Below are 12,273 nucleotides of genomic sequence, written 5' to 3' on the forward strand. Positions count from 1 at the left end.
CCTTTACTGCTTGCTCAGTATACAGATTGAATAACATCGGAGAGAAGCTACAACCCTGTCTCACTACCTTCCCAACCACTGCTTCCCTTTCATGCCCCTCGTCTCTTCTTACTGCCATCTGGTTTCTGTACAAATTGTAAATAGCCTTTCGCTCCCTGTATTTTACACCTGCCACCTTTAGAATTTGAAAGAGTATTCCAGTCAACATTGTCAAAAGCTTACTCTAAGTCTACAAATGCTAGAAACGTAAGTTCCCTTTCCGTAATCTTTCTTCTAAGATAAGTCGTAAGGTCAGTATTGCCTCATATGTTCCAATATTCCTACGGAATCCACACTTATCTTCCCTGAGTTCAGCTTCTACCAGTATTTCCATTCATCTGTAAAGAATTCGTGTTAGTATTTTGCAGCTGTGACTTATTAAACTGATAGTTCGGTAATTTTCACACCTGTCAACAACTGCTTTCTTTGGGATTGGAATTATTATATTCTTCTTGAAGTCTGAGGGTATTTCGCCTGTCTCATACATCTTGCTCACCAGATGGTAGAGTTTTGTCAGGACTGGCTCTACCAAGGCCATCAGTAGTTCTAGTAGAATGGTGTCTACTCCCGGGCCCTTGTTTCGACTCAGGTCTTTCAGTGCTCTGTCAAACTCTTCACGCAGTATCCTATCTCCCATTTCATCTTCATCTACATCCTGTTCCATTTCCATAATATTGTAATCAAGTACATCGCCCTTGTATAGACCCTCTATATACTCCTTCCACCTTTCTGCTTTCCCTTCTTTGCTTAGAAATGGGTTTCCATCTCAGCTCTTTGACACTCATGCAAGTTGTTCTCCTTTCTCCAAAGGTCTCTTTAATTTTCCTGTAAGCAGTATCTATCTTACCCCTAGTGAGATAAGCCTCTACATCCTTGCATTTGCCCTCTAGCTATCCCTGCTTAGCCATTTTGCACTTCTTGTCGATCTCATTTTTGAGATGTTTGTATTCCTTTCTGCTGGCTCCATTTACTGCATTTTTATATTTTCTCCTTTCATCAATTAAATTCAATATTTCTTCTGTTACCCAAGGATTTCTACTAGCCCTCATCTTTTTACCTACTCGATCCTCTGGTGCCTTCACTACTTCATCCCTCAGAGCTACCCATTCTTCTTCTACTGTATTTCTCTCCCGCATTCGTGTCAGCTGTTCCCTTATTCTCTCCCTGAAACTCTGTACAACCTCTGGTTCTTTCAGTTTATCCAGGTCCCACCTCCTTAAATTCCCACCTTTTTGCAGTTTCTTTAGTTTTTATCTACAGTTCATGACCAATAGGTTGTGGTCAGAGTCCACATCTGCCCCTGGAAATGTCTTACAATTTCAAACCTGGTTCCTAAATCTCTGTCTTACCATTATATAATCTATCTGAAACCTGTCAGTATCTCCAGGCCTCTTCCATGTATATAACCTTCTTTTATGATTCTTGAACCGAGTGTTTTAGCTATGATTAAATTATGCTCTGTGCAAAATTCTACCAGACGTCTTCCTCTTTCATTTCTTACCGCCAATCCATATTCACCTACTATGTTTCCTTCTCTCCCTTTTCCTACTCTTTAATTCCAGTCACTCATGGCTATTAAATTTTCGTCTCCCTTCACTACCTAAATAATTTCTTTTATCTCATCATATCTATAGAGAGACCAATATATGGAGAAAATGATTGATTTATTTATTGCAAATTCTGTAAGTACATACTGTGCTAAATCACAAGGATGTGGAATGAGTCATTTCCAGTAATGTACCAAATGTTATCAACACACAAAAAAAGTATGATAATCTTCCCTCATTCAACCTCAATTCTCCCGAAAGTTTTCTCGAGTGATCTTTATCACTCCTTGAACCAATTTTTTGTTAAATTTTTTGTCTGCATGCAACAAAGTATAATAGCTCGTGCTATTCATCCACGAGACTCAGAGGGCCATAGACACAGGTTCACAGGTACATACTGTGTTTCCTGACTTCCGCAAGGCGTTCAATACAGTTCCCCACAGTCGTTTAATGAACAAAGTAAGAGCATATGGACTATCAGACCAATTGTGTGATTGGATTGAAGAGTTTCTAGATAACAGAACGCAGCATGTCATTCTCAATGGAGAGAAGTCTTCCGAAGTAAGAGTGATTTCAGGTGTGCCGCAGGGGAGTGTCATAGGACTGTTGCTATTCACAATATACTTAAATGACCTTGTGGATGACATCTGAAGTTCACTGAGGCTTTTTGCAGATGATGCTGAGGTGTATTGAGAGGTTGTAACAATGGAAAATTGTACTGAAATGCAGGAGGATCTGCAGCAAATTGACGCATGGTGCAGGGAATGGCAATTGAATCTCAATGTAGACAAGTGTAATGTGCTGTGAATACATAGAAAGATAGATCCCTTATCATTTAACTACAAAGTAGCAGGTCAGCAACTGGAAGCAGTTAATTCCATAAATTATCTGGGAGTACGCATTAGGAGTGATTTAAATGGAATGATCATATAAAGTTGATCATTGGTAAAGCAGATGCCAGACAGATTCATTTGAAGAATCCTAAGGAAATGCAATCCGAAAACAAAGGAAGTAGGTCAAAGTACACTTGTTCGCCCACTGCTTGAATACTGCTCAGCAGTGTGGGATCCATACCAGATAGAGTTGATAGAAGAGATAGAGAAGATCCAATGGAGAGCAGCACGCTTCATTACAGGATCATTTAGTAATCGCGAAAGCGTTACGGAGATGATATGTAAACTCCAGTGGAAGACTCTGCAGGAGAGGCGCTCAGTAGCTCGGTATGGGCTTTTGTTAAAGTTTCGAGAACATACCTTCACCGAAGAGTCAAACAGTATATTGCTCCCTCCTACGTATATCTCGCGAAGAGACCATGAGAATAAAGTCAGAGAGATTAGAGCCCAGACAGAAGCATACCGACAATCCTTCTTTCCATGAACAATACGAGACTGGAATAGAAGGGAGAACCGATAGAGGTACTCAAGGTACCCTCCGCCACACACCGTCAGGTGGCTTGCAGAGTATGGATGTAGATGTAAATGTAGATGTAGATAGTTATCACAGCAACCATGTCTTTATCATCCAGCACTCCAAACCACAGTACTACTGCACAATATTGCTGAGCAGTTAATAGAGTATGTCAATATGATTGTGCAATATTACTATCTATCTTGGGGCTGCTTAAGTAAATTTATTTTGTTTATGAACAGAAACTATACACATATCATTATACAGTATTCTATCTGTTCTTAAATATTTTAACTTGTCTCATTTTTATACATAGATTGTATATCTTCTTAAGGTTAAATAGGAAGAGCTGGGCAGGTATCTGAACCAACTTCTACGCAAGACGGGTCCAGTTCCTTGACCATAGTTCCTCACATGGCCCTGCATCCACGTCCCAGTTATTTAAAAGTACTCTGCAGCAGATAATTAGATTGTTTCAGCAACTTCTCACTTACGTTTATGTGGTCCTCCAGTCTTTCATCTCAAACATTGGTCCTATCTTATTAAATGCAGACTAAGTCAATAAATTTACAACAAAATTAAGAACTGTGAAAATTTTGTAAAGTAGTTTGTGTGTTAAATTGGTTCATTTATTTCCCAAGCGATATTTGCAATAAGAGAAACATACCGGGAGTATTAAAGAAACATTATGAGCTAAATTAACCAAATATCAATTGCTACTGAGCCACAGTTTAACAACTGCCCTGTCCAGCACTAGACCAGATGCACGACTTTTTGTGCTCTGGTAACAATAGTTTATTTAGATTCAAAGAACTGTTATTTTAGTATAGATTATCCTTTAAATACGTGTATGAGAGCGTATATAATTCTTACTATTACATATTTAATTTCTCTTTACACATTATTTCAGAAAACATAAATAGATCGCAAAGTCGGGTTGCAGTCATAGTTTTCTCTCTGTGTTGGCACAGTAAACTTAGAGAATCCCATTTAATCCCCCACCCCAGCAATTTAAGTAGGGTCATATCCCTTCATTATTACATTCATATTACCATAAAGCAGTGTAAATTTTAAGTTGTTTGATTCTGAATCACTGCACTAGTAGTTTGTTCACATACAATTTGCGTACAGCAAAAATTGCATTTGATTGTGAACAATGTAATTAATGGATACTGCAACTGAATGAGTACCGAGTTCTCGTTTTAAGTGGAAATAATTACTTTTTTACATTACATCATACATCTGTGGCACTAACCTTGAAGCCTAATTTTTGTGGGTCATAAATAACAAAAAATTCTGCAGTGTAGTGTGTTAAGCAAAATCAAACAATGGAAACTCCTGGTTTGAATATCAGCAATATAAGGATAAACAGATTGCTACTCACCCTAAACATGTCACCAAAAAAACATTACCCCCCCCCCCCCCCCCCCACACACACACACACACACACACACACACACACACACACACACACACACACACACACAAAAACCTTCCCTCTTCGGCAGGTCGATCCGAAAAATTCCAGTTCTAGCTTCTGGAGATGGCAGCCATGCGTGTGCTTTTCTGAAGGCTTTGGCTGAAAGTTAAGGTGAGTCTTTTCATTGTGCCTGGCTGCAACTCTAAATGTCATCTTTATGGGAATAGCAATCTATCTTTCCTGATATTGTTGGTAAGGTGTGTTAAGTTATTTAATTCTATTTTTAAGCATTTAATCTGAGTTGCAATCCATGATAAGTGTGGTTGTTGCCATAGAGTAGTCTCACATGGGGTGATGGGTGTAGACTGTGGGTTGGACATCCACTGCAGTGATTAGAGGGGAATTGAGTAGGAAACTCAATGATGCTCCCCCGTGGAACAATAGGCTCTGCAAAAAAGCAAGAGAATTACTGAATAGGAGGCAAAGATCTGAACTTGATAGGTTAAGGGGGAAGAAGATCGTGGGCACTGGCTAAAGGTAACAAGAAATGGCTGAGAGGGAAACAGCTATTACACTTCTTCATCTACATTTGAGCTTACAGTGTCTATTAAATTTGGCTTGTTACCTGAAGTAGGAGGGGAAGAGTTTCATCCGGCTGCAGGTCACAGTAGGGTGCAACAGACTTCTGGCAAATTGAGTGTAGGTCCGTACCAAAATAGAGTACCAAGGAAAGAGTCTTGCTGCTAGGTAGTAGCCATGGCAAGGATGTAGGCCAAATGATACAGGAAAATTAGGAAGAGGGTACCAGGTCCCAAGTATTGTGAAGTCAAGTGCTACTACTTTAAGCCAGGTGGCAGAAGACATACCATATTTACTCGAATCTAAGCCGCACTCGAATCTAAGCCGCACCTGAAAAATGAGAACGAAATAAAGGAAAAAAAAATTTCCCGAATCTAAGCCGCACGTGAAATTTCAGACTCGAAATTCGAGGGGAGAGAAAAGTTTTGGCCCGCACCTCCAAATGGAAACAAAGTTGGTCCATTGTAATACGAGACACAATTTAGGTCGAATGAATGATGATACAGCTACAGTAGTGTGGTTCGAGTCGTAAGCTTAGCACTTAAGCTTTACCAGGTAGCCATTGCTATATGTCAAGTGCTCCGTCCGTATTTATACGGGTACCCTTTCTTTTTTCACGTGCTTCGTCTGGTTTGAATCGATTGCTTATTTTGCTTCGACCTGATAAGTGCCGTTCTCTTTGTTATAGGTGTTTTTTTTGTTCACTCTAAGCTGAAAATGCATTACTGTACTGTGTCGTGCACTGTTTGTCGCATTCTGATAGTGCGTGTTTACAGCCTGTCGCCGCTCGCGGCATGGCTTCCTTTTGTGCGCGCTACCGCCGCTTACAATTAAAAAAAAAATGAAAATAATAATAAAAAAAGACTAATTGTCTCTAGCCGAAACAACGGCAAGAGACTGATATTTGTTGTTATTTACACTGCTGCTTTCTTTGATAGTGATCAACAAGAACCAAATAATAGACGACGTATGATAGAATTTGTTCCGAACGAGACTTTAGTGAAAATTTTTCTCCGTTTGAAAATCTTTGCAGACACCACTTTAGTACATTACATTCTGCACAGATGTTAGTCATCTTAGATTCGTGCTTCATTTATGACTGTATCACTATTCACATAAGAATAATACGAATATAAACATGACATAATATGTATATTCTTCCGCGTTTGCTGTTGTCTCTCTCTAGTTTCGTAGTTTATTACGCAGACAGGATTTAAATGAGGTAGCAGCAAGCACGAAAGAATACGCGGCGTAATGTTTACATTCTTCTAGCTTTTCTTTTAATTTATTTACTGACGCAGAGGTTTTGGCGCCAGTATTTATCTTTGTGTCTGCAAAGCATGCCTGTGTAGTATTACATATATTAGACGGCAGAAGTTAGTTGTGGCGGCACCTACCAACATTTTTCAGAACTTCTGCATACTTTGCACTCGATTCTAAGCCGTACGCAGTTTTTTGGATTACAAAAACCAGAAGAAAAGTGCGGCTTAGATTCGAGTAAATACGGTAGGTAACTGGTGCAAGGAGTCAGACAAAGAGAATCAGAAAGTGCTGCAGGGAACAGCCTGGCTAAAAACAGAAGTTACAGCACAAGGGGTGACCTAAAGGGGGAAAAAAGTATCAGTTACACACAGTCTTGGGAGGTGCTACAGCACCATGAGCAGCACTGTGTTAACACTGCAGCAAGTGTTGGCTGAGCTTTTTGCAGAAAAAATACAAGGGTGGGGGTACCATCATACAAAGCAAGATCCCTGTGGTTACTGATGTCAGAGAGGTGCCTTTTTTAGGTTAGAATAGGACTGAAACACCTTGTTATGAAAGAAGATAAAACAACGGAAGAACTCCACAAAAGGCTTAAGAACACATACGAAAATAAGGTTAGCTTATTTTATCAGACTATTATAGGATTAAGTAATAAGGCAGAAGAGCTGCTTCTTGTCCGTTTGAAAAATGTAGTGCTGCAAAGGGATGGACAATCCTATGCCTGTCTGAGCACCAGATAACCACCAGGTTAGATAAGTTACACATAAAAGATTAAAATCTAGCATTTTACTCATTTAGATCTCATATGGGGAAAGGGGTTGTAAGGTATATTAAGACAGAACCGAAGTTCAAGAACACTCAGACAAGTATACTTTATGTGATCAGCACGCAGAAGTGCACGCTTATGAATTAATATGGAAAATTATAACTGCATTCAGGTTGGTCCATTGATCGTGACCGGGCCAAATATATCATGAAATAAGCATCAAATGAAAAAACTACAAAGAACGAAACTTGTCTAGCTTGAAGGGGGAAACCAGATGGCGCTATGGTTGGCCCGCTAGATGGCGATGCCATGGGTCAAACGCATATCAATTGCGTTGTTTTTAAATAGGAACCCCCCATTTTTATTATATATTTGTGTAGTACATAAAGAAATATGAATGTTTTAGTTGGACCGCTTTTTTCACTTTGTGATAGATGGCGCTGTAATAATCACAAACACATGGCTCACAAGTTTAGACGAACAGTTGGTAACAAGTAGGTTTTTAAAATTAAAATACAGAACGTAGGTACGTTTGAACATTTTATTTCGGTTGTTCAAATGTGATCCATGTACCTTTGTGAACTTATCATTTCTGAGAACGCATGCTGTTACAGCGTGATTACCTAAATACCACATTAATGCAATAAATGCTCAAAATGATGTCTGTCAACCGCAATGCATTTGGCAATACGTGTAATGACATTCCTCTCAACAGCGAGTAGTTCACCTTCCGTAATGTTCACACATGCATTGGCAATTCGCTGATGCATGTTGTCAGGCATTGTCAGTGGATCACTATAGCAAATATCCTTCAACTTTCCCCACAGAAAGAAATCCGGGGACGTCAGATCCGGTGAACGTGCGGGTCATGGTATGGTGCTTTGACGACCAATCCACTTGTCATGAAATATGCTATTAAATACTGCTTTAACCGCAAGTGAGCTATGTGCCGGACATCCATCATGTTGGAAGTACATAGCCATTCTGTCATGCAGTGAAACATCTTGTAGTAACATCGGTAGAACATTACATAGGAAATCAGCATACATTGCACCATTTAGATCACCATCGATAAAATGGGGGCCAATTTCCTTCCTCCCATAATGCTGCACCATACACTGACCCGCCAAGGTCGCTGATGTTCCACTTGTAGCCATCGTGGATTTTCCGTTGCCTAATAGTGCATATTATGCCGGTTTACGTTACCGCTGTTGGTGAATGATGCTTCGTCGCTAAATAGAACGCGTGCAAAAAATCTGTCATCATCCAGTAATTTCTCTTGTGCCCAGTGGCAGAACTGTACACGACGTTCAAAGTCATCGCCATGCAATTCCTGGTGCACAGAAATATGGTACAGGTGCAATCAATGTTGATGTAGCATTCTCAACACCGACGTTTTTGCGATTCCCAATTCTCGCACAATTCGTCTGCTACTGATGTGCGGATTGGCCGCGACAGCAGCTAAAACACCTACTTGGACATCATCATTTGTTGCAGGTCGTGGTTGTCATTTCACATGTGGCTGAACACTTCCTGATTTCTTAAATAACGGAACTATCCGGCGAATGGTCCGGACACTTGGATGATGTCGTCCAGGATACCGAGCAGCATACATAGCACACGCCCGTTTGGCATTTTGATCACAATAACCACACATCAACACGATATTGACGTTTTCCGCAGTTGGTAAACGGTCCATTTTACCATGGGTAATGTATCACGAAGCAAATACCATCCGCACTGGCGGAATGTTAAGTGATACCACTTACTTGTACGTTTGTGACTATTACAGCGCCATCCATCCCAAAGCGAAAAAAGTGGTCCAACTAAAACATTCATATTTTTTTATGTGCTACACAAATAAGTAATAAAAAAATGGGGTTTCCTATTTAAAAAATCGCAGTTGATAACCATTTGCCCTATGGCAGCGCCATCTAGCAGGCCAACCATAGCGCCATCTGGTTTCCCCCTTCAAGCTAGACGAGTTTCGTTCTTAGTAGTTTCTTCATTTGATGCTTATTTCGTGAGATATTTGGTCTGGTCACTATCAATGGACCACCCTGTATAGATCCCCATTGAGTAGTTTTGATCTGTTTTGAGGAATCTGAATTCCTTACAATACTATATATCAAACAGCAGCAAGGAGTGACTTCGAGTAGCTTTTCTAAAGGATTCTGATAGGAAAAATGATCTGGAAACCTTATTTGGATCCTACAATTTTATCTCAGTTATTAACTTTCCCACAAGGGCAGTGAGAGACAGTAGGACCCAAATTGATAATGTTTTCTTTGATGAAGCTGAAAACAAGAAAATAAGTGTATACTCCGTAACAAATGCTCCATCTGGTCAAACACCAAAATGGGGACCAGCCAAAAAAGGTGAGGGGAACAAGCATTAAATAAAAAACAAAACGAGTGAAATCCTTCAGAATCCAAAGAATAGTCAAAATATAAGGGTAAAAACATGACTAAAGACTCCAATTAGTTGCCTCTTATGACTGACAAGGAATGGCCGTAGGTCTATTGTAGCCCCCAACACCACAGGGGGAGCATGATGCACAGTTAGGATAAATAAGATGCTGCAGTAATAATACTCTTCAGTGGAAATCAGTTACAATAAATAATGACTCCACAACAAACATTTTAAGAATACTTCACACAGGATGACCTGGGATGAAATTTATAATGACCCAATTGCTGACATTAAATTTTCTATTCCATGATGAATTCATACAATTATTTGAAAATAGCTTTCTGTATAAGCTAATCCAAAAGGGCATTGAACAGCCATGTATAAAACCATGGATCACTAAAGGTGAAAACACTTAAGGCTTTTTAAATAAAACAAATGTTATTAACATTCTACATCTTTATTCCTCATGTTCTACATACAGTGAGGTGACAAAATTAATTGGACACTTCCAAATATCGTGTTGGATCTCCTTTTGCCCAGTGTAGTGCATCAACTCGACATGGCATGGACTCAAAAAGTTGCTGGAAGTCCCCTGTGGAAATAATGAGCCGTCCACAATTACAAAGGTGTTTCTGAAGCAGGATTTTGTGAACAAATTGTCTTCTCGATTACATCCCATAAATGTTCAATGGGATTCACATCGGATGATCTGGCCGACCAAATCATTCGTTCAAATGTCCAGGATGTTCTTGAAACCAATTGTGGGCCAGTGACATGACACATTGTCATCCATAAAAATTTCATTTGTTGTTCGGGAAAATGAAGCCCATGAATGACTGCAAATGGTTTCCAAGTAGCCAAAAATAACAGTTTCCAGTCAGTGACCCAGCCCATTCATACAAGGTGTGACTTTCCCACAAAACAAAATAACAGCTCTCACACAAACAAAGGCCCCAACCACACTGACATGTCTACAGACACCAGAGATGCTGGATGCTACTGAAAAGGCTTCACACTTCACAGCTATTTGGTTGCTATCTTTGGTGGATGTGTACTTATTCTGAGGCAGCATCAGTCCCTTTACTTCGCAGACACACCTCGTAAAATGTTTGACAGACAGTTCAAACAAAAACACACCTTTAACTTTCTACAACAACAACAACAACAACAACAATAATAACCATACCTGTAAATGGTCAGCTAGTAGATATATTTACAAAATAATTTGTGATGTGGATATAAAATGATTTGTTTCATATCATTACAATTTACCATAGCAATGATCCATGAAACTAACTAACTAAATAAATAAATAACTATCCATCTAATTATAGCCATTTAGTGTTTCATGACAAAGGTACAATTGAGCACATTAAAAATTCACCAACTGAAACTGAAAGACATACAAACTTCAGTATGTTTAATAAGAATACAGAGTGCAAGCTAGGTACCTAATTACATTTAACATGCCACAGATAAATAAATGGAAAGAGATAGTTAGCTGCCTATACTATGTTCTTGTAAGAGCAAACAAAAACCGTAAATTTATGAGACACGTGAAACAGACAAGTAAAATATCAATGCCAATTCTTAAACTTCAAATATGTTTGTCTGCAAGGACTCAACATTTTTAACATGCACTCACCATTAACTTTCTTGAACATGCCGTACATGTTCTCCAGGTAATCATGATCAAGGAACCAGACGGATTTGTCCTTTTCATCTTCATCAAATGGAACTGAAATGAAGAGTTCAGTTTTCATGAAAATAAATGTGTTTGCTTTGTAAAGAACTTTTACAAAATATCAGAAGAAAAGAATAATTTGCAAACCAGAACAAAAACAGTCCTAACATTAGGGTTATTATTATAAAACTTAAATATTTGAGCCATGTAGCAACATTGTCAGCATCTGAAAGACTGTTCTCAAGAGTAAGTTACGTTCACTGTCAAACATAATAAACCAAACGGGAAACTTTTCTCAAAAATGTTATTTTTACAGTCTGTAGACAAATATATGGAATACATATTGTTAATCATTAAACAATGGAAAGTCCAGGTTGGAATATCAAAAATGTTACAGAAAGAATAGATTGCCACCATAAAGATGAAAAGTCAAGTTGCGGACAGACAAGACAAAAAAACTGTTACACATTTGAACTTTCGATGAAAGCCTTCTTCATAAAGGGAGACTCTCACATTTACATGAGTAAGCACACACAGCACACACACGACCTCTATCTCTGACTAATCCAGCCAGAATGCAACTTTGTCACGGTGTACAGAGAACCAAACTGCAGCAGGGCAGGTAAGGGGAAGGGGAAGGGGAAGGGAAGGGGGAAGTGGAAGGGCGATGGGGAGGGATAGAAGCGTATGGAGGGGGGGAATCAGCATTGCATGGTGGAGTGTGGGAGTGTGCAGGGACTAGATGGTGGCAGAACAATGGTGCCACCTGCAGCATTGGGTGGCTATGGAGGAAAGACAGGGGAGGATGGGGACCAAAAAAGGAGAGGGGACAGAGAAGGGGAAAAGAAAGGCAGGTGCGGTGGCAGAGTGACACAGTGAGGATAAGGGAATGTGAACTGGGAGGAAGTGATAGGACAGAGGGGGCAGAAACTGTTGGATGGAAGGTGTGTGGACAGTACATTACAATAGGTGGAGGCCAGGATAATTTCCTGAGTGGAGAATGTGTTGTAAGGATAACTCGTAACTGCACAGTTCAGAAAAGCTTATGGTGGAGGGGAGGATCAAGATGGGTCGGGTTGTGAAGCAGCCACTGAAATCCACCATGTGACACTCATATGCATGTTGTGCCACAAGGTGGACCACTTTGCTCTACAAA

The 12,273-nt window shown here is 39.7% G+C and overlaps 1 protein-coding gene across 1 annotated transcript in view; it reads right to left on the reverse strand.

The window, feature by feature from the left end:
• The window catches only part of LOC126458552 (26S proteasome non-ATPase regulatory subunit 7), a 64,343-nt gene that overhangs the window by 16,290 nt on the left and 35,780 nt on the right, over positions 1-12,273 (reverse strand). Inside the window, exon 2 of the mRNA XM_050095672.1 lies at positions 11,079-11,171. Within this exon, the coding sequence (XP_049951629.1) occupies positions 11,079-11,171 (93 nt within the window). The remainder of the gene's footprint in view (positions 1-11,078; positions 11,172-12,273) is intronic.

Source organism: Schistocerca serialis, chromosome 2 (assembly GCF_023864345.2).
Source record: "Schistocerca serialis cubense isolate TAMUIC-IGC-003099 chromosome 2, iqSchSeri2.2, whole genome shotgun sequence".
NCBI classification, from domain to species: domain Eukaryota; kingdom Metazoa; phylum Arthropoda; class Insecta; order Orthoptera; family Acrididae; genus Schistocerca; species Schistocerca serialis.